We start from the raw sequence: 23,215 nt of genomic DNA on the forward strand, positions 1-23,215 counted from the left end.
TAGAGAACTAGACCTTGTCCAGCATGCTTGAACCGATAGCAGAGCTGCTTGATTCACCTCTGTTATTGATCTGGTTTCCAAATTGAATCCTTCAAGCATCTGTAAGGGTCTCTTCTGGTGCGTGGTGGACACATTGAGTACCACTGGTTCTGCTGGCTCACTTTGGCAGATACGAGTTCCATTTCACTAATAAGTTTCTACGTTTACAGAAGATTGCTTTAGCTTTTTTGATTGAAACTTTGCTTTGAATTTCCCAAGAATTTGGGAATGTTTTTGATCATCACTGGTTTTTTCCTCACGGGGACTTCAACTCACTGTGAGCTTAGACTTCAATAAGTAGTCCGCTGTGTACTGACGCTCTAAAAGATAAAGTTGTGCTGTCTGTTTATGCTGAAAACGTATATACCCCATTTGTGGAAAGAATTAAGAAGTCTTAACATTTTTCTTTTTCATGCCAGACCTGCATTTTAAAGGGATGCTGAGATTTATTATCATCTTCATTATTTTTTGCTGATGTTAAAACCAGCTGCTAAATTCAGTTGTTTATAACTGAAGGGACAGTAAAGATTTTCCTGTTTGTATATTTCACCTTTGGTGTAAGAATTGTATTGCACCTAGCAAGGAACACACAAAGGCTTAAGAGAAGGTTCTGCAAATACAGTGTTAGATGAAGGAAAAAAAAAGCTCTAAAATTTAATGAGGAACGTGAGTAAAGAGTAACTCAGTAACTGAAAGGGTTTGCTGCTCTTTTGAGGGGGAGAAAAACAGAAAATGCGCAAAGTCTTGGTTGTAATTCTACACACATTAAAATGAATAATAAATGTAAAGGGGTCAAGTTAAAAGAAAAGAATAAAGAAGAAGAAGTCAGAAAATGGTGAAGTGCTTCAGTCTTTAGTAAAGTATTAAAATAAATCCCTGAACGCTTCATAAGCATCTGTAAGGCCACAGGAAACGAGCAGTGTGGATTTATCAGGAACGGCCTCATGGGGAGGGGGCGATTAATTTGGTTGATTCGATGAATGTTTTACAGCCCAACCTGAGTGAGGGAGCACATTGGTTGTGGGGTGCTGAATAGGGTTCTGTGTTCAGGATTAAATAGTAATACAGTGGGTTCATTAAGTGACTGGAATATATGGTAAGGAATAGTCTGTGGTGGTGACTGGGGTCCTGGAGGGGTTTGTGCTGCCTCTGTGCCAGCAGTTTGGGAGACAAAGAGAAAGCACTTGAGATGCAGCTGGAGGGTTGTGCGTGTTTTTTAAGACAGGAGAACAACTTGAAGAAACAGTCTGAAGCCTATTTCATTTTTCCTGAAGGAAAAGTGCAGAGTACTTACTGGATGGAGAAAGTCAAATCAAGGGAGTCTGTGATTGTGGGGTGTATCAGAAATTGAGTGGAGTTGTTACAAAAAATCCACCAGATCTTTAATAATGTAGTAACAGAAGTGTCCTGTACTGGTATTTTGTAATACTCGGTGCTGTTAAGTGATGCACACCATTTTGGATCCTACATTTTAAGATGGGTTTAAGTTGCAGACGGAGAAGAGCAGTAAAACTGTGATTTAATCCTTATAGTCCATTAAAAAAGACTTCTGTTGTCTTCTGAAAGCAGTTTATAGAGGAATGGAACAATTTTCCAGCTGTGCTAAATTAAGAGGATGACTGTGATCAGTTGTCTTGTTTTTAGTGGAGAAGAAGAAATTACTGCCTTATCTCACACTAAAGCCTCAGTTAATGCCAATGGGAAAGAACATCCTAATTTTTGAAGAGCGCCAGGCACAGGAGCACATTGCCTGTTGAGGCGGTGGGAACGCTAGTGATTGCAGTTATCTTAAGAATAGGTTAGAGAAATGTTGATGCTTTAAGTGCAGCGAATCGTTCCCAGAGCAGTGTGACAGGATGACTTCTTGAGAAGCCTTTCAGCCTGGTGCCTCTGGGTTTGCATCTTTTATTTTTCGAACAGCCCTGACGTTTGAAGCCCGTGTTAAGGAACAAGTGCTGAAAGGAGGACAGTCTGATGGCCAGCCTGTAATTAAATCTGTAATTAAATCCTGCTCACAAATGTTGCTGTCCATCCCTAAGTTCTTCATGTATTTTTACCTGGAAGATGTCTCTTTCAGTGGTCTGATGACTTTACAAGGTGCAGGCTGGGTCTCTGCAATGAAATCAGTGGGCAGTTTGCTCACTTGTTTCCAGGAAAGGAGGGTTGGTCCTGCTTTTCTAAAGGAGATGTTCAGAATTCCTACTCCCCAAACTACCTGCTTCAGGGAGAAATACTACTGTAGGAGCCTACGGTGTGTCAGAAGTGAGTATTTCTATAAACTGAAAATATTTCCTTGCCTTAGACTTTCTTCATTCAGCAGTCACCCACAGGTCTTTGAGCATTCTGAGTGCTGAGGATGACATGTATATTGTTCACCTTTTGAAGAAGAGAATAACTGGCTTCTGACACTTTGGGTGGTTTGGTTTTGTGGTGGTTTTTTGGTTTTTTTCCCCAGATTTACTCCTTTACTGTACTCATGCTAATTAGCACCAATTACCGTGCTGTAAAAAGGCAGGATGTCAATCAGGTTTTGGTTTATTTTGATGTCTTTTTTTTTAATACACAGATGCGTATGGACTATTTGGTTTGTTCTATGGGAGAATTTAAAAGAAAGGAATGGTTGCAGGAGTCAGAGACTACTGGTATGGTGATCTAGAGCAAATGCATGTCTGGAAGCCAGACTTCAGCAAGGAGAAAGCCAGCCCTCAGCCTTCTCTCTTTTCCGCAGCCTGCGACCTTGCTGTAGAGAAATGTGTGAAACAGGTAAAGCAGTGTGGGTGACCCTGTCCTCCTTCAGCCCTGCTTACAGCCAGGGGAGTGGTTGCTTTATCTGCCAGTGGAATAACAAGCACTAATGGAAATTACAGAAGTTGGGATAAGATAATACCCGTAAAGGCAGGTTATGGTGATCAGCGTTTCTTACCAAGATAAAGCTGAAATGAGTTTTTAATTATTGGGCATTGAACTATATGAAATAAAGCATGCTTAGGCAGACGAGGGGAGCACACGTTTTGCCTATACCTAAAAGGGGGAAACCCGACAGATGCCATGAAGGTGGGGGAGCGAGACAGCAGGGTGTTGAAGGTATCTGCCCTTGGAATTGCAAAACCACCTGGCCTTGCAGGTATGTCGCAGAAATTTAGAAACTGGCTGTGATTCTAGGTGCCACCAGTGCTTTTAATGCTTAAGCAAAGTGCAAACTGCGTAATGCCATGGCTGACGCTGAAACGCGACACTCGACATGGCATGGCTTCCAGTCCTTACGTGGCTGCTGGCTGCCCGAGGGCGGCCTCGGGCGAGCTCAGCCCGACAGGAAATATTTGGGTAACCGGTGAGAGTTCTGCTAGGCATAGAAAGAATGGCAATTAGTTGTATTTAGAGTTCAACGGTCGTAACAACTTTCTGGCACTCTCCCCATTTTACAGTTAGTTGCAGAGAGGGAAAAAGCGGCAGGATGGAGGAGCTGTGATGGGAGGCATCGAATTTTTTCCCCTGTATGCTTGGATCAAACTAACTTTTATTTGTACCTGGAAACCTACATCTGTGAGCTCTCTGCTTGATATAGATTGTGCTTTTTGGGGGCTCTCCTGTTTGAGGCAATCCCAAAAGCTCGCCCCTCCAGTTGGCAGAGCAACAAAGTGTGTGGCCTTTTGGGCAGCTTCTCTTGTCTTCCTGGTAAAAGGATGGACCACAGCAGAACCAGTACTACAACAGTGGGGGGATTAGACTTTAAGGTCTTGATATTTCCTGCTGTTTCACAGACATGGCCAAACTCAGCTTGAAACTGCACTTTGCCATACACTATGCTGGTTTGTTTATTCCTTATTTTTGTTTACTCATCATTTCAAAATAGAGATGAGTTCATGTTTTTCTTCCAAGTACTTGGAGAGATCCTAAGCAACCCAGTAATTCAAGTTAGAAAAGACAAGCTTGTGTTTAAGATGAGGTTTTCTGAAGTGTTTTTTCCCTAAAGTTGCATATTTAAAGAAGTTTTTAACAGTAGAGGTAAAGAACTGATAGCTCTCGGAGTTTTGTCTAGTGACTTAAAAGTGATGTCTTTAGTACTGTTGTGCTGTGATCTTTTAAATACTTGTGGTATTGAGCTTTCTTAATAGTTAAACTTGTGGTTTCCTTAATTCTTCACTTTGGTTGTCTGTAGTTACATGTACATGATCTTTAGTGCTCTTCATTTTAGAAAAGGAGAAGTCTCCCTGTCTTTTGGCTAGTCAGACCATGCCGTGTGGAAGGGCTTCCTTTATGTTTGTGCCAGGCTCTAACCACAAACTCTGAGTCTCAGCCTACCTGTAGCAGTGCAGATGAGTTTACTTTTCTGCTAGATAACAAATCCTGCAAAATTCTAGCTACTGCGTAGCCCATTGGATTAACTGACAGACTTTTAATTTTGGGGCTACCGTATTGAGATCCGCGTGTATTTTCTAAGAGGAAGAAGACTCAGTTAAGCCAGTTGTTTGTGGTTTGTGTACCGCAAACCCAACCATCCGTGCAACCCAGAACCCACCTATCGATGGGGAGGTAGGTGCTGTGGCAGAGCCTGCAGTGTAAAGTCCAGGGATAACAGCACGATAGTGTTTGAGGCTGTACATATATGGGGCTGTTTGAGGATGTTTGTTTGCCTCAGCACAACCTATGCGATGTTGCTCTGCTGCATAACATTATTGAACCATAATACCCAGCAGCTGCTGATGTCTCTTTTTTTTCCCTGAACGATTGTCCAGAAAATCTCTTCCCCTTAAGAAGGGTGCGGGCCATATTGAAGTGGTGCTCTGCTAGAAACAGAAACTGAATTCTCAGGACTCAATAACAAAACCTCTTTCTTGTAAAATGAACTGAGGAAAACAAGACTACTGGGATTTTGGGGCTTTTCTAAATTTGTTCAAGATGTAAACTTAAGCTTGAAAAAGACCAGCGAACTTCAGAAAGATCTGACCAGGCTGTATGCATAACAGATCCCCTGGCAAAGTCTTACATGTTGAGAAAGCTATTTTAACTGATTGTGTATCTCTTGTCGGGTTAACTAACTGCACCATTCCTGAAGACAGAGCTGAGCATCTTTGGGCAATCAGATGCCCATTTGACACCGCTGTTTCTGAACAAGGTGTAGTTTTTATGTTTATAAGAAAAGCAGCAGAGGTTAGCATCAAAATACTTCCTAATTTGCAGGGATATCATCACTGCAAATCACATGCATCTGTACACATGTGATTACCTATGACATGTGCTATCTATTCATATCTCTGGGGTGTTTCCCACAGTCAACATGCCTGTGACTCGTGTGTGAGACTGGTTTTTATCTGCACAGTAGCATTTTGCGGAGTGGCACTTGTGCGAGTGCAAAAGGGGCAGAAGGCCATGACCTCTCTCGGGTTTTGTCTTCTTGCTTATAGTGATGTGATGCAATTTGGCTGATCCCTGACCCTCTTCTACTGCTCCATACTTCTGTCTTGGGTACATCTTGGCGATGAAATGCCATGTAACCACCCTTATCTTCAGTGGGTTCTCTGTGTTTATGTTAGGTTATTTTTAAACACATTTGCAGGCTGAGAGAGATCAAGTCCTGCTTGATCTGCAGGGGAGCTTGTTTCTGTCGTAGCTGGGCCCAGCAGTGGCAGCGTTGTATCCCAAATAATCTGCTTTATAATTGCTTGTTGGCTTAGACACTGATGAAAAATCCCTCTCCTAGGACCCTAGAGGGTCATTTGGAGCAGCATTATCCCGTGAAGTCTAGAGGCAATAGAAGAGTAAGGAAGAAGAAAACCTTAAAATCAGTGCTAGTCACCCCAGCACTAGTGCTGTTAGCTTTGGCAAATCCTCTCCCAACAATAAAGCCAGCTGCCATTTTGGCATCAAGACAGACAGACTTGGCATCAGCCCTTCTGGCACCAAAAAAACCCTTCGTGGGAGCTGGCACCAACACTGTGAAGCAAGGGTAAGGCCCAAGGGAAATGCCAAGCAGACATGAGATTAAAAATAGTGAGATCTTGTCATTTGGAGAGAAAACAAATAGCACTTCTAAGAGTAGGGCATCTAAGATCTCCATCAAGTTTGTGCTGGTAAGCAGCTTTGGGACAATGCTGTCTCCTATGATGATGTGACCAAAGCACAGTCACAGGCTGTATTTTTGGTACCCACATGGTGCAAGACTCTAAAACTGGATCAGACGCTTACCGTCTTGATTCCACCTTTGGGGGATCCTGTTACTGTCTGCAGGCTCTGCCTGCTTCCCTGTCTGGATCAGGTCGTCTCCTCCTGAGCCGTTACTGAAGGTCCTGTTTGCATACACGGGCATAAGGAGAACAAGATCTGTAGTGCCAGAAAGCAAGGAGCCAGGCTAGTGTCCCTGTACCACCCCGGACACGCGAACCCTCCTGGAGACAGTCTTGTCAAATGTTTAACAGCTGAACTCCCCCCTCCCTCCTGCTTCTCCCCCTCCCAGCAGGCTCAGAGAAAGCTGAGTGGGCTTTCCAGTGACCTCATTACCCACTCCAGACTAAAACTGAAGCCTGACATCGGTGCCCAAAACCTGGGAATGCGAAAGGTGCAGAATTGACCCTGTCTCCACTGAAGCAGTTAGTGTCACTTCTCCGTAGGGCAATTTCAACTTTTTAGTCGCCCTCTGCCTCAGTGGCAAAGGACTTTAAAGCTTTTTAAGACCTCTGGGCTGGAGTGGCAGCCCTGGATATTGGAACAGTGGTCATACAAAATAGATGATGCAGATCGTCTCTGGCATTACAATTACACTGGCTTGGCCACAGCTCCGCTGCTGTGAAGAAAAGCGTGCTGGACCTGTGGCTATCATTTACTCCTCCTTGGGGCAAAAAGCAGTGGGAAACAATATCTCTGAGGGCTGGAAATTTCAAGCTACACTTAGCAAGAACTATTTTGGCCTTAGAGGAGGAGCCTGGACTTTTCATTGCCACCACTCTCCCATCAGCTGGACAGCAGAGTGGGTAGGAGTGGATGTGGCCTCTCGTCTGCTCTGTCAGATGGGTGTTGGAGAGAACTCCTCTTGAGTATCTCCTCCGCGTCCACCCCTTGTCTGCTTCCTGCCCCTTTTTGAATGCCCTTCTTATGATAGCTTCATACAGAAACCAGCTTCAGAGGAGAGGCTGCTTGCTTTACAAAAGTGCAAAGGAAAGGGCTTTACTATTGGTGTTTCTACACCCACATAGGAAGAGTGAAGAGGAGCACAGGCTCCTGCTGAAACACCAGGTGACAGAGTGGGTAGTGGTTTCCTCTGCAGCGCCCGCTCCTTTGGGCTCACGCATGTCTTTCAGGTGGAGGATGTGGTGCGTATTTGCAGCTGTCCACTTGGCCGACAGTTGCTGTTCAGGATTCAGTTGGAGTCAAGATTCGACTGGAATCAAGCATGAGCCGTTGCCATCAGGGCTGTCTGCAACACTGAGCACGTTTTGAAGTGTGCAGTCCCTTCCTCCTTGGTTAACTAGTTACTCGGAGACAGAGACAGGTGACAGCAGTGAGGTTGAAACACACCGTCCCTATTTGCTTATCTTGACTTAGTAAGCTGCAAAAGTTTCTTGCACTTCTAAACCACCGAGCTGACAGAAGCAGTGACAGGCAGCAGGGAGGAGGGACCTGCCCAAGGACAGATTCTAACCACTGCGAGCCCTTGCGCTTCATTGCACATTAAAATTTATTGATCCAGCAGGCTGGTTGCAGCACTGGCTCACCAGCCAGTTGCAATGTGTATGGTGTCTTTTCCTGCAGTTATTCTTTGCTCTCTAAACAATGATTAAGTCTCTTTGGCCCGACAAACATTAAATGGAAGTGACTTCAGTGGCCTTGCTACTGCACACAAATTGGGCGACCCACTTTACCCCGCCACTAAATAATACAGTAGTACTAGATACAGTGGGTCTGAAAGGTTTGTTTTGGACCCTGTGTCCCCTAAGCAATAGGGGGTCCTGTAGGTACTGGGAGACTACCAGACTGACCTGTTCCTGTTTGTCCTCTGGAATTTGTTGATGACATTCTTTGTAGGCAGCACCAATGCTATACATTACATGAACCCGGGGCACCTGCTCCTCATATTGAAAAGTCATCGTGTTCTGGTAGTGGTGTTGTTAGGGTGGGGAAGTGGCCCTTCACTCTTCAGGAATTGACAAGTGGGCAGATTTTGCAGGCAGGTGGCCAGCCAGAAATGGTTTCCAGGCAGATCTAGTGTTGCATCGCTGTTCCAGCATTGGTGATCTCCCAATGTCTCGCGCTGATTTTGCTAGTGAACAAGCCCCCTCAGAACATTTGCTGTCAAAGCAGATAGAGCTTGGTTGTTCCTGGATGTTGTCTTATTCTAGAGAAACAGAAATCTGCTTTTATGTGTTTCCATGTATTTCTTTTCCTTTTTTTCTTTATTCCCAGAGCTGTCTTCAGGATGGGGAAAGACAAAGTCGCCTTCATTCAGGTTGCTTCTTTCACCCTTTATTTGAAAAGGGTGAAATCAGACCTGTGTAGTCTCAGTTGTAGCACCCAAGGCTGTGGGCCGACTAATGAGAATGGATAGCTGATGCTCCAGGGATGCTCCTGTTAACAACATCAAAATAACAGAGTACACAAATGGAAGAGTCATTAGATAAAATTGTTCCAACTTTATGGTCAACCTGTATATATATAGCTGCAGAACCATGGTATCAAAGTTTAACTGAGGGGATATTACACACCACACACATTTACTGTTCAAAACCTCTCCCTGCCTAGGACTCTAATAATGGAGCAACTGTGAGTAGCCTTGCACTTCAAACCTGACAGATTTGAACTGTGCAACTTCAATTTCTGTTCCAATTGTGTTGTCATAACTGGATCATCTGAAGGTCAAGCTGTCTCCTCAGGGGTATCAAAATGGATATTATATCTTGCTGGGTTACTAAACCTGCTTGCAAGCATCTCCCATCAAGCATGGAAAGCAACTCTAAAACAGTCCGAACAACTTCTGTCATCCTCAGTTGCATGTTAATATCTGAGGTTATAAGGCACAGTGTGTGTTGGGCTTGTGAAGGTGTCAAGCAGCATCCTTTGCTTTAACGTCATGTTTGGAGCAGATGGCATGTTCAGGAGAGCAGTACTACAGACTGATAAAGCCTAGAGGTCTTTATTCCCTATTTTTCAAAAGAAACTTGCTCACCATTATCCTGTAGTGCAGTCCACACTGACGTGCCAAAACAGGATGGTTGGTGGCTGCCTAAACAAGCAAATTTTCAAAATAATGTAGATCCCATAATCTGTCCTGACATTAGCCCTGATTTTTCAGAGCCCTCAAGAGATTCACTTGCAGGGAAACTGTAAAAACTTGTGTTTGCTCTGTTGGCTTTATCTTGGATAGACACACTCCTGTGTCATAGATGGGTGGCCTTTTCAGATGTTACACTCCAGGTTCGTAGAAAGGAAGTGAAACCCATGCTGAGCTTGCCTTAGAGCTGCTCTTGCTTTCATTAAAATAATTATTTCAGCTCTGGTTGCCCCCAAGTGAAGAGCAATAGAAAATTAGAAGGGTTTTGGAAATGGGCAATGAGCAGCTGAAGGCTTTCGGAAAAGATTTTACATTAAGAGGATGGGGAAGATTGATATCTTTTATAAGAAGATAGCTAACAGGTACAGAGTAATGAATGGGTGAGAAAATGGATGGGGACTTCTGTTTCCACCTGCTAATAATATGAAAGTCAGATTAGAAGGTGGTGAATTCACTCCTGGTGAAAGGAACTATTTGTTCACAACCACTGTCTATGCAACTTGTCACCACAAGACAAAGCATCGGGGCAAGTACTTGATGAACTTAAAAAAAAAGAGGAGGGGGTAGAATGATATCCGTTGGAATATCCCCCCCCCGGGCCTTTTCCATAGGTACCTGTAGCGGAGCTTGTGGAGCGTGTTACTGGCCGCTGTCACGCAAAGGCTGCAAGAGAGGGCGGCTGCTGCTGCTGCACTCGAATGTGGTAATGCGTGCTTCCAAACCACCTTTTTCATCTCAGTCTTTCCAGGATTGCTAAATTCACACATAAATTAGGATGTTTTTGCTTTTCCGTGAAGTTACTGCCTTTGATAGTCCTTCACAATTTGTCTTAGATCTGGAATGACGCTTTGCCTTTTGAGTACGTGCTGGGGGAGAGGCGGGTGGTTAAAGTTAGATTCCTTCTGACAGTAGGGATTTAGAAATTGCTGCATTGGCTCAGCCCTGGGATCTGCCTAGTCCAGAGCTCTGGATAGCACCAGCCAAAATCGGATATTTCAAAGGACAGCGTGAGGCCACAGAACAGATTACTAAAACAGAAAGTTGCCCTTTTATATCACTGGTGTTTGTCCATAGAATTGGAAAAGCAAAGGTTGAGTGTTTGTTTGATGCAAGAGCACAAAAGCTGGAAAATCCCAGTGCCTGGCTGATGCTAGTTAACGCCGATGTTTTGTATCCTCCAGGAAATTACTCATGTGCCTGTTTTCTCTTAGGGAAAACAGAGATGTGCTTACCTTAAACAGCAAGTTTATACGGTGGCTTTAAGTTGGTGTAAAAATAAGTAATGCTTAAGTATAGTCTCACAGCCTAATTGTGTAGAGGGCACCCACAGCAGTGTTCTTGTTTGGGAAAGAACCCTAGGCCAGGCTGGGCTGGACTGGGAGGAGGCAGCAGTAGTGGTCACTGAGGGGTTTTGGCATGTGGAAAATGGGTGTCTTTTTCTGACTGCTGCAAGCTATCTGGCTTTCTGGGGAGATTCTGTTCTGGGTTGGTTTTTTTTGTTTCCTTTTTTTCTTTTTTTTTTTTTTTTCTGTTGCACATTAGCATTTGTAAGAATTACATGTGGTTTTTCTCTCTCTTCTGAAGTCCTGAAATTATTGTTAAAACTGCTGCTAAAAAAGGGATTCAGTGAACTCTCTATGGAAAAAAGAAGTATATTCCTTCCCTCGTCAAATATTTTAATAGGTTGAGCTCCAAAAGCCAAAGAGGCCAAAAGCAAGGGGAGTTGCCCCTCTGTCAAATATCCGTGGAGCCGCTGCTGGGGCATGTGGGAGTGGTGGTGGTGTCCTGGTCCCCCCCCGACATACGAGGACAGCTGCTGATTAAAGAGAAGCACGAGAAAAAGAGGTTGCTGAACTTTCAAAGTGGAGGTAGAAAAGGGAGTTAAATTTAGATTACCTTCAGCAGTGTCATCTCTTACACTGCTGTGGAACTTGCTGTACTCCTTGCTTGGGAGAGGACAAACATGACATGCCATCCTGGGCACCAGATGATAAATTTGTTCATAAGGCTTAATTGCCCCTTGGCATGAAAACGTGAAATGAGCTCGAGTAGAATGAGAAACCTTCCGTTGGGGCTAGTCGTGTTTTCCTTGGGGAGAGGTGGATTAAAATGCCTTCCCATCACCTGTCGGATGCTGGAGAGGCCCATCCTGACCCTACTGAAATCAGGCGGGTTGCTGCTGTATCTTTAGGGGGGCGGCTGTTATCTGCAGGGGCTGAGAGCTGAACACTGCTGCAAGAGTTGCTCAGAAAAAATGGTAGGCAGAAGGCGGCGAGAGAGTGCCTTGGATCTGTGAAGGCTTTACCCAGGTCCCTGGGGTCTGGAGGTTCTCGGAGAAACCGCGGTGGTTGCTCTGGGAGCTCCAGTGCTGTTCAGCCAGCAGCATCAAACTTAGCTTTCTCCTCAAAACTAGATTAAATGTCTATTTTTACTTAGCAAGATGTAATCACTGCTGAGGAGCTGTGGCTCTTGCTAACGTTTTTAACAGATTCCCCTCCACTTGCAGCACCCAGTTAGCAGGGAGGGGAGCGCTTCTGCTCGCCCACGGCTCCCGGCCAGGGCCCCTGCGCAGCCAGGGCTTGCTTTTTATTTTTTTTGGTGGTTGTTATTTTTTTCAGAACTGCCCGACCTGATGTCATTTCCCTCTTGCAGACACCCCGGCTGGGCTGCGCCTGAGATCTGTCACGGGCAGTGGGAGGAGGAGGAGGGGGAGCCAGCGAGGGCGTGCGGTGTCCCAGGACCCTGTTTACTCAGCCTTCCCAGCCGAGGAAGCCCTGGGTTAAATAGGCTGGGAGCAGCGGGCTGGCCGCAGCAGATGAGGCAATGGTCGCTGCGGGGCTGTAGGTTCCTGCCGTCCCATGCGCTGGTGCAGAGGATGAGCCTGCAGAATGCCTTTCCTCCTGGGTCTCAGACAGGTAACTGGCTTCCGCGTGGTGGGACCTGCTCGCTCAGGTGGACGATATGCCCGACTGCTTTGATTTTTATTCCTCCCCCACTCTAAGGAAATGATTTCTGACTTTCCTGAAACGGCACTGTACAAGCAGCGCTTCCCCACCCGTGGCGTTTGATCGGGGAGCGCGGTGGCGTGAGAGCCGCTTTTGATTAGCGAGGAAGGAGCAAAACAGCGAGCTGGCGAAGGAGACTTTCTGGTTGTTGTTGCAGGCTTTGCGGCAGGCTGGCTCTGTGTTGTGCTCCCGTGCAGTTTTTGTGTTGGGTTTTAGGGTGCTTTCCACATTTCTTAATATGGAATAGTGTTTACATTGCTGAAAACCGTGCCAGACTTTGAACCGTCTTCTTGTGCGGGAGGTATTTTGAGTGTTAAACTGTGTTGGGTTGGTTTTTTTTTTTAAAAAGAGACATTTATAAATCTCTGTCTCATTTCTGACAAAGGTCACCAAACGGAAAATGGCAATGTGCTGTGACACCCAGCTTGTTGACTTAATTGCTCTGGGAGAGTTTGAGCTTGAACGAGAAACTGGGGATAATTTAATAGCCGGTAATGTTGAGCGGAATGAGGAACGGTAGCAACTGCCCAGCTGCTCCCAGCTGGAGGAGGTGCCAACTATGTGTTCCGAGGCTCGGGGAGAGCAAACCCTTTTTTTGGTCTGGGAGGCACGTCTGTGGGGGAATCTAACTGTAAACTCTTTGCAGCGCTGCTGGGATCCGTAATCCACAATAAATAGAGATTGCACGCTATCAGAGTACTGCTTGCAGTTTCTAATTCAGAATTTAAAACTCAAGATCGGACCGTAGTGTGTTGTAAACTACCTACTTTCAGTTGTTCAGAGACGAAGGCAAAAGGACTTAAGCACACTGCTGAGTAAACAGTGCTGTCTCTTTCCTTATCAGTTCAGTCTTTGGCGAAATGGAGCTCCCGCCCCCCCCCTGCCCCCCCCCGCGGAACTGAAAACAGTTTTACATAAGAAACCACCTCTAGCACAATGACCTTCTGTAATTGAATGCAGTAGCTATAATAATAGTTCACTTGTTAGCACTCAGGGCAAAGAGACTTTCCCTAAAAGCTTCGGAACTGAACCAAGGAGGGAAATTGGGGAACGAAGACCGAATGGCTTTAGGTAACTCTCAACTTGCAGTGCAACATAGCTGGCGTAAATGTGGAGACTGCTCGAGTCTCACGGGTGTGTTTAAAGTTCCTATTTCTAAATAAATGTTTTTCTTTTAGAGAGGTGTTTGGGACAACGGAGGTGCCACATAAGGTGTAAAACCAGACGTGGTGTAATCTGACTTCATTTGCTCAAACTGCGAACGAACATCTGGTTATCTCAGTGGGCTGGACGGTACTTTTTTGTCTGCTTGTAACTTTTCGGCATCGGTACAGAGGCATTTACAGGAAGCAGAAAAAAGGTGTTGCCTCAATAACACAAGAGCAAAGCTCTCGACTATTTTTATCCACTGATGAAGGACATAGTGGTAAAGGGCTGCTTGAACTTTTTTTAGTTTTGATCATTTTGAGTTCTAATCATTTTTAAACTTTAAAAAAAAAATGCATATTTGTGATTGTGTCCTGCATGCGGATAGTATTCAGAAATTTCTTCTTCCGCTTCTAAAAGAACCGAAAAAAAGGGTTGTTGGTGAACAGTGCTATTTCATTAAAAGTGTGGGAGGAATTCAGGAACATCTCGACACGCATCCGCCTCTATTGTCTCTTGTGTTTGCACTCGGACTCGGAACACTTGGTTATCTGGGATGTCCTTTGCTGTTGCTGTTCCCACCCAACACACAGGGTGCTGATCTCGCAGGCGCAGGGATGGGGTGCGAGCGGGGTCCCCTCCCGTGAGCTGCGTGCCCAGGACGAAATGGCCAAGGCAGGAGCACCCCCTGCTCCCTGCTGCACCCCACTGAGCAGCTGGTTCCCCTGGAGCTGCCTTTGCTTCTGCGTGGGGACCCAGTGGCACTGCAGCACGGCAGATGGACTGCCAACACATGGTAAAAACAGGGTGCTCGGTTTGGGTTTTTTTATTGTTGTTGTGGCACTGGGGGATGATGTTTAAATGCCTAAAACGCTAGGTCAGCTGTGTCTGACATCAGTGCAACGTGGGTGTTTAAAGGTCCCAACCCAGGAAACGTGGTTGTAGAGGATGTCAGCTTTCAGTTTTAAGTGAGCATTTCCTCTTAGGGTGCAGGTGGTAGCTTGAACATACTCGTCTAGTTCACCGCATAAATGTAAAAGGAAAAAAAAAAGTGTTAAAATGTCAGATTCCTGATCTTTTCAGTTTTAATTTTAACTGTTCGAGGTTTTCAGTGTTGTCAACTGTTTGGTGGTTTAAAACAACAAAATGCAAGACAGGCTCCTCAAAGCTGTAATTTCCTAGAAGCGTCTATCTTTAACGTGAAAGGGCTGGGAGTGCAGCTGGGAAGCTTCTAGCAAGGCGTGAAGGAAGTAAACACTTTCGCATGGCGCTTAAAATGCGAATGTGCAGTTCTTGGAGTCTGAAAGTGAAACTTGCAATAGACAAAAATGAAACCAGCCCTTACTGGAATACATTGAAGTGTCTATGATCTGTGAAAGGACAATGTTCCTTTAAAGATTGTTGGAAAATTTCTCCGAGATAAATGGATGCAACAAACCAATTTGTCCATCAGATAAAGGTTAATAAAACCTCCGAGGTTCTGCATCTGCTGGAGGTGAAGATGGGTCTGCTGTGGCTGATTAATCATCGTGATTTAAATATAATTCTCCTGGTGCTGGCATTAGCTAAGCAATAAACGTTGTGGATTAGAATTCCCATTTTGGAGACCTTTATTGTGCCTGGGACAGCTCAGAGGCATCATTCCTCCGTCACTTATTGTACTTTAAGTATTTAGATGTTTGCACTTAACACTTTTTTCCTTTTTCCACATTCAGCAAAAATAAAATTTGTGGTGGGTGTCTTATGAAGAAACATCCAGACTTGATTTATTTGCAGGCCTCAGTTGTCTGCCATAAGGCAGGCTTACAGGAATTTATCCCCTGTTATGCTGGCAGGGGCTGACACCCGAGGTTCCAGTAACTCGCAGCGATTAAAGCTGGTCTCATCTTTACCAGACTTAGGTGCTTTTGTTAAATCGAACCTCCGAAAGGCATGGCACTTGCTTAGATGGTGGATTTTTGCTTTGATGTTCCAAAGGACTGAGAAGTGTAGTGTGTTTATGAAAATGGTAGACGACTGGAGGCTTTGGTGAAGGCTCAGCCGGGTGGGTGTCAGTCCTGAGCTGCCCTGGTGATTCAGGGTTCCCCCCCAATTCTGCCTGTCCTTGCTGTAATCCCACCTTCTCTGAAAGGATCTAGTGATTTTTTTTTTTTTTTTTTTTTAACGTGAATTTTGGTTAGGAACTGGGGGGCAGCTGGCACGCCAGGAATTGTAGTAAACCCTATGGCAAGATTTGGCATTCCAGCCTAGTGTTTTCAGTAGCAATTGTAACCTACTACCACTGGAGTCTCTTACGTGACAGAGACGCACATCTTCTTTGGTAGCTTCGTGTTTGCATTCTCATGAGCTATTGCTGGATGGGCTTGGCTAACCAGCACTAGTGATAGTCTGATGCATGAGTTTGAGTAAAAGCCAAGTGGTGGCTCATAAATGGTGGGTCTCAAATACAGCTTTTTTTTCCTGTTGGTTGCTTCTAACATATTTAAGATACTGACAATCACTTCCATTCTGCTACTCTGTGTGCTTAAATAATACATATGGTTCAAATACTGATGGTGAGTTACTCAAAACACATATTTTTAATACATTTTTCTGAAGATTGTGTCACTTGCTTAAGTCCATCCTCCTTTGTTGTTGAGGGTGTGGCTGGGTACTGAAAGCAAGGGACTGCTGCCTGCGACTAATGAGATTAGTGAAATAACTAGATCAGGATGCTTTTTATTATTACTGTTATTAAATAGATGCTTATTACCAAAGTCCCCTATGAGAGCCGCGAAACCAGAAGATCTGGAGCAATCGCAGGTTGAGCCCGAGTCCTGTTAAAACCAGCAGTATCTTCCCCCTTCGGTGGATGCCAACTTGCCAGTCTGCCTTCAGCCTGCTGCTGGGCCTTTCACTGTGTCCCACTGTTTGTACGCCTGTTTTTCAGTTCCTCACTCATCCCTGTCATTCCGTTATTAATCCCCATCTCTTCCAGTTCAAATAGTAATTTGCTGTGTAGTGCCTTGACAAACGCTGTACCAAAGTTTGGAGAGAACAGGAAATTAGGTCTAGAAAACTGGCTATCCTAGAAGAGACAAGTGGCATGTAACCTGCTGCCAGTAAATGCAAGTCACACTTTCAAAGTGTTTTCCAGGGTGTCTGGGTATTACCAAGGTTAGAATGAGTACTCTGGCAGGCTGAATGACACCTAGAGGCCATATAAACGCAAGGTGCTCATACTTAAGGTAATGGAGGCCAGATTTCCGCGGAAAGAGGAGACAGAGCAAAAAGCTAAAACGGTTATTAGATCTCCATGATACCAGCCACTGCTGGTTTTGGTTACCTGGTTAATGCCAGCTGAGGAGTCATCTTTTGTAGGTGGTTCACTGCCAACTATGCGCTTCTGAGCGTGGGCTGTGGGTGTTTGTTGCTGCAGTTGCACATATTAATTTTCAGCTTGGAAATCAGCCACACTGGTCTGGAATTGGCTCATCTTCATCTTTCTCCTTTTTGACATAGCAACAATGTTCCCAGGTTAACTGCTGACTTTTGAGAGTAGAAAAGTGTGGAGCACCTTGATCCTTTCATTGTAGTGGTACGCCACTGTCAGTCAGTTCTCATTTCCCTCCATTTCCTACATTGGCTTCAGAAGCAATAAATCCTAACAGATTTACGGGCATTAAACCCAACCATTTAGTACTGAAAACTTTTGCAAAGGTAGGATAAGGAGGTCTGATTCCATCCTTTCATGCAGCAAGAGGCAGTTCGGGCAACCTGCAGACCTCCATGAATGCCTCCTGTCTTGATCATGCCCCAGAGTTTGACCTTTAATTTGTCACGTAGACCTCCAGCAAAGGTCCAATACTAAACTGGAAGGTGGAGAGAGTAATTGGCTTTTTTCCCTGGCACTGACGTTAATGTTTTCTGTAGCTTCAGATGTGACAACATATGGCACTGCCATGAGTTCTCTTATACCTACCACTGCTGGATATTTTAAGGATTATTTGTAAAAGCACTTGACAGCAAAAGTATGCTACTGGCAGAGTTGCCAGTATGGTTGTGGGTTTATCACAAATACCAAATGTCAACAAGAAAATAAGTAAGAAAAACATCTTATTTTTATTCAAACAAAGTTGCTTTATAAAGTTTATGACAAGTGAAAACTAATCCAAAATGCCACATCTAAAATATGAAGAGACTCTCCAAGCACATGAAGATGAGGTCTTCCCAACTCAGCTGGTTTCATGAGAAAGAGCCTGCACCAGATTTAAAAAATGGCCTCTGCTGGACTGGATGGGGAGAGGAAACATTCCAGGACTGCAGAGACCTCCTGAAAGCTCCCGACTTTGGAGCACGAGTCAGGGATCCAGTGAGTCCAGTTTCTCAGATCTGCATTAGCTCTTAGGATGATGCCAAGGAGGCAGCGATGAACATGCAGCCTAGAGTACGTGCTGCTTTACAGTACACAGCAAATCTCTTGAAATCCGCTGGACATCTCCTAGGCTTTGCAGGTGGGAGATAACGGATGACGTGTTCAGGCTTCTTAGTTGCGAAATAGGAATACTCTGCTCTACTGGAGTCGAGTGCTCTTTGAGAGCAGACTTGTGTAGATACTGCTTAGTAATCCTGTCTGGAGGCGTCTACAGCCAGCTGAACAAAGGCTGGCGGGGAGTGATGTGCTTGCCTGGACAACAAGAAAACAAGACTGTCCTTCATCAGGGAAGCCTGCACTGGAATGTGATAGCCACTGGCTACTGGGGAAGAAAGTGCTTTCAAAAAGAAACACTCCCCCTCCCTTGTTTTCATAAAACTACCTAAAAAACCCAACAAAACCTCTTGGTAGTAGTAAAATAAAAACTCCATGCTGCTAAGATGGATTAAAAATTATCATCACAAGCACTACTTGAAATGGAAAACAGAATCAAAGGCAGGTCAATAAAATGTGAGTGCTCCAACTTTGCTTCTACGAGATTCCCCGCCCCCCCCCCCCCCCCCCCCCCCAACTTTTCTTACCGATAAAACTGCTCCTGCAGTCCTGTGCCTTGCCCATGCTTGGTGGTGTGAAAGAGGAAATGGCGTGCTTTCAGAGCACAAGCACGTGTGATACCATTTCTAGGAGTCATTTAGGCTGTAGATAACTGCATTGCTGATATGTCTTAGTAGTTACCGTTTGACAGAAAGAATGAATGGGAGAAGGAAGTGGAAATAATACAACACTGATGGTATGAGAAATGTGGGCTGGGATTTGATTAGAAATTGAAGCCTGGTCGAAGTGCTTGGCAGTAGGCAGTAGTCCTAACAAAAAATGTCACGGTCTCTGTCATGGCCTGTAGTGATGGCAGTGCGTAATGTCTTCCTTGGCTGGCGAAATGGTGCAAGACACAGTACGGAGGCTCAGCTTTTCACAGAAATGAGTCTTGGCTTAAGTGGGGAAAAGAAAGGAGACTGGAACACTCAATCCAAAGGAGACACCTGTAACACATTCGAAAACAATGCTCTGCTTGTGCTGGAGTCTTTGCTTAGCAGACTTTTTCTGAGGATTTATTGCCTTTATCTCTTTCCCTGTGCCGGGTTCAGTAACCTAGCGTTGGAGGTGGCTGTGCTCTGAGCAGGGGTCAGCCATGTGACCTGCTGGGATCCTTTCCAGACTAAATTATTCCTTGGTTCTGTGAAACTGTTTGGAAACAAGGGTGACAGTTCTGGGTCTGACACGTGGCACTGAGTCTGATGGCTCCATGTTCCCAGAAACCCATCGGTGGCCGGGCTGGCAGAGGGCTGCAGAAAGGCTCCAAGAGGAGCTGTGTGGACTTTGAGGAGCATGGCTGGTGGCCAGCACTGCAAGGACTTTGAAACCCTGGACTTTCTGAACTGTGGGAGCTGAAAGCTAGCTGTGAGACTATTCAAAGGTACAAGCGCTTACGCATTAGCAAGGAAGGTGATTTCTCTTGGTCAGTGTGTAAGGAAGCTTCGGACAGTAAGATTTGAATTTTGCTTTAGATGGGAAAACAGGATATTGCTTGAGACTTGATCTCCAAAAGCAGGCAGGAGCAACCTGCAGAACACCATCCTAGCTGCTGAGGATCTTCTGTTCACCTATCCCCTCGGGCAGCTGGGCTAACAAGAAGCAACCCTGCACATGAGCATATGGTATTGTGGAAAGGTCATTTCAAATCTAAGAAAGTTGGTAAGAGGGAGTCAGGAAGTTCAAATGAAAGGATAACGTGATGAAAGTCTCTGCAAACAGGACTGCTGCGAGTTCTTAAGTGGGAAAAACACAGTGATGTTGAAGCTGTGATAGGTTGCTGCTGCCAAAAGACACCAATGTGTTCTGTATTGCTACTCACTGAAGCAGACAACACTGAATGGAACAAATTTTTGGAGAGTAAACACAGGTGGTCACAGACGGATCAGTCTTGTGATGCAGAGGAGTTCCTGAAATGGCACTGTGGCACTCTGTTCTTGTCACCAGCTCCACGTGATTCACTTGCTAGTTCAACAGATTGCATTGATCTTCATGTGTCACGACCAGAGACCTCAGCTGGTCACTTTCTGGCTTGTGCATTATCAACAGGATTACAGTTTTGCAATGGGATCTTAATTTCTCAATTCTGTTGGTGCGAGGGCCAAAATCTATGCTGTTCATCAGTCGCATTAATTCTGCAAGGCCATCAAAAATGAGGACAAGTGTAAATAAACTGGTAAGAACAGATAAGAGAATAGATGCATCCTGTTTCTTGTTCTTTTGCTGACTAAAATTACAATTTTTGGAATGAATAGCATGCCTGAAGCAGAAAGTGCTGTGCCAGTTCAACAGTGTCTCCTAAAAGTTGCTATCAGCCGCTGCAGTTAGAGATGGAAAACACCCTGTAGGAAAATGTTGTGTCTGCTGTTGGCATGTGGCATCTCAGGACAAGAACAGAAAATGTTTGCCTTAGCTACCTGCAGAAAAGCAGCGTGACTGGTCTGTCCAGCAAAATGTTCTTCTCTTCCTGGAAACAGGAGGCGGGTGCCCCTCCAGCTTGTTGCCTCCGCGGATGAGTTTTAAGGAGGTGGCCCGCTGGTGCGTTTCAGAGCCTCTTGTGCGAATCGTGGTGCCTGTGGAAGGAGGGGAAGTGGTGTAGCGTATGCTGAGTCGCCTTTGCTGAGCTGTGCTTCACACAGTCAAAACCCTTTCAAAAGTTGGTGTGACTTCTTAGGAGAAAAATGCAGCGTGGGGTCTTTCCTATTGAACATTAGGTAGGAGGTTCTTCTGCTTTTAAAAGTTAAATTGCTGCTGTAAAATGGGTGCTCAGGTGAGGGACCCACGGGCCCAGTGTTGGGGAGGTACGGGTCTGACCGGGTTCTGTGTAGTGGGGAGTGCTGGTGCTCCCCCAGCTCCGCAAATAGACTGGGTCTTCTTCAGAACTTGGTGCAGGACTCTTCTGCATTGAAACTGCTGCCTTACAGGACTTGTTGAGTGAGGTGGTCCATGGGTTGAAATGGACTTTGTCTTTGGCGCATGTGGTGACTCCGTAGAGGCTTGTGAGACGTGTGGCTGTGGTGCACTCACATAAAATAGAGGAACAGTGCAGTGCAGCAAGTGTTTGGACCAACCAATGCATGTTCCTGTAGCCTGCTTGCTGGGTGTTGTTGGGCTTTTTTGTTTGTTTTCTGGGGGGTGGGTTTTTTGGTGGTGTGATTTTGGTTTTTTTGGAAGATGGTACTTACAAAATGAATTCTTTCAGCATGTCTTTTGGTATAAACCTCCACACTTTTCTTTTTTTTTCCATTATAATAAATTTTAAGTGAAAGAAACTGAAAATTTTAGACTTTGTTACAGGTTTGTTTGAAACATCAATGTTTTTTATTAAGATCTGTTTGTTTTGTGAGAAGATGCGTAGTGTCTTCCAACTTCCAGGTTGCCCCAAAGCCTATTAGAGGATGCACAAACCACAACCTGTAAAATGCTGCTGTTTTCCTGTGTTTTGCACTTTTTCCCACCCATGTTTTCAGACTAGCAGGAAAACACAGACTTCTGTGAAGCGGTGCACCACGTGGGGAACCGAGACCTCACACTTGTAGTCCTTTTCCATCTTAAGTGTCCTGAGGACCTGCTGGGTGATACAGTACAGCTGATTTGGCTCTGCTCCTGAACTACTTCGCTATTCCAGGAAGAAGTTGTACAGGAATGCTGATCTTACATAAAGCACATGGCTAATTATGAAAGAATCATTTTAGATTGGAATCTCGCAGGAACATGCTGTAATTATCATTTAGATCTAAATGAACCCAAGCAGTCTTTTCTCAAATTATAATATTCTGTTTATTAATGCATTTCCTCCACTCAGCATTCAGCCCCAGTAACGCAGCGATAGTGTGTAAAATGGGGAACAATGACATCTCTTCTTGAAGAGAATGCCTGGCTCCCAAAATGTGATAACTTTTAATGGAAAAGGAAAAGAATGATAAGAAGGCAGCGCTAACTAGATGCTAAAGCAATGTAACTCATGAATTTGGAGATACGGGGTTTTCTTCCAAACAGCCCTTTGTCTTTTTTGGTGATCCTTAGCTATATTTTAACCTCTTTGTGTATCTTAGAGTTTCCCAAGACCATAACTTGTGATTTTTCAAATGCTTGCAGATCATTGAGTAAAAGATTACATTTACGGAAGATACTGACAAAGCATCTTAAAAGTGTGTCTGTTTAATTTTAGGACAAGGAAACCTGCATGGGTGTCAACAATCAAAGTTACATATGTGAAACGGGCCACTGTTGTGGACAATCCCAGTGTTGCAACTACTACTATGAACTCTGGTGTAAGTCCTTCCGTTTTGTATGGCTTCCCTTCCTAATCTGCATGGCTCTCATACCATACTACAGGTCTGGCTGGTGTCCCACGGGGTTTTGTATTCAGCCCTTGTTATGCATTGCCATCGCATTTCACTGCAGCACAAACCGGAGTTGACATGGCATGGCAAGGGAAATAGGGTTGTTACGGTGGGCATTGCGGGTTTTTTGAGGAGTGATGGGTTGTCTTGCCACGTTCTTGTTGTTTCGTCTTCTCTCTGATTTGGGCAGTACTGAGGGTACTCAAAATAGCGTTGTATGTGAGTGAGAAAACCAGCTTCAGGGAGAAATGCCAATATGCACAAGACTAGAGTTTAACCCACTCAGACAGAGAGTTCATTCAGTATCTTTTGTGTGATTGTTTTAGTTCTTTGCAAGAATGGTAGTTTAAATCTGATTTATCCTTTTAAAGCTGTCCTTTCAAGGAAGGGGGCCAGGATGTTTGTTCTCTTCAGGACGCATTGTGTTTGGAGCACAGCTCCTTGGGTGGAGCGGGTCTTGGGCAAATCTTGTGGGCTGACAGTGGCTGAATACTGTGGTCTGTGAGGAACAGACATTGCCCATTGCAGTTCCTCTTACCTCCTCTTTCCCAAAAGCTGGGATTTAAAACTACCCGTGTTTTTAGTGAGTGATTGAGTGAATATACCTGCTAAGTCCCTTTAGACAGCAGCAGGCAGTTCAAAGCAGGTCAGCAAAACTCACATAAAGATACATGGAAAAATGGGAACTTGGAAGGATAGGAAAGTAAGAAATGCTGAATTTTAAAGGCAAGTTTTTAGAATTGTGCTGGTCTGATGATGTCTTCCTTTCTTGAGGAGGAGCACAAAGGGTTGAACATGGATGTTGACATGCTGTTGTTCTGCCAGGAGCCTGGGCTGAGAAGGCGTCTGTGCTCCCAGAATTTGGAAATGTGGAACTGAACATTGTACCCCCACGTTAGAGACTGGAGATACT

The 23,215-nt window shown here is 44.9% G+C and overlaps 1 protein-coding gene across 7 annotated transcripts in view; it reads left to right on the forward strand.

The window, feature by feature from the left end:
* The window catches only part of WBP1L (WW domain binding protein 1 like), a 60,539-nt gene that overhangs the window by 23,545 nt on the left and 13,779 nt on the right, over positions 1 to 23,215 (forward strand). Inside the window, exons 1-3 of one of the 7 annotated variants that reach the window (XM_075423636.1) lie at positions 2,124 to 2,301; positions 2,606 to 2,802; positions 22,128 to 22,230. The exons of 1 other annotated variant lie outside the window; for it this stretch is intronic. In XM_075423636.1, coding sequence (XP_075279751.1) covers positions 2,656 to 2,802; positions 22,128 to 22,230 — 250 coding nt within the window. In that variant the 5' untranslated portion in view covers positions 2,124 to 2,301; positions 2,606 to 2,655. Of the gene's footprint in view, positions 1 to 2,123; positions 2,302 to 2,605; positions 2,803 to 11,753; positions 12,217 to 13,222; positions 13,378 to 22,127; positions 22,231 to 23,215 lie in introns of those variants that run through there. 5 more of the 7 variants (XM_075423639.1, XM_009941980.2, XM_075423640.1 and 2 more) reach the window with 5 other exon arrangements.

Source organism: Opisthocomus hoazin, chromosome 6, assembly GCF_030867145.1.
Source record: "Opisthocomus hoazin isolate bOpiHoa1 chromosome 6, bOpiHoa1.hap1, whole genome shotgun sequence".
Taxonomy (NCBI): Eukaryota; Metazoa; Chordata; class Aves; order Opisthocomiformes; family Opisthocomidae; genus Opisthocomus; species Opisthocomus hoazin.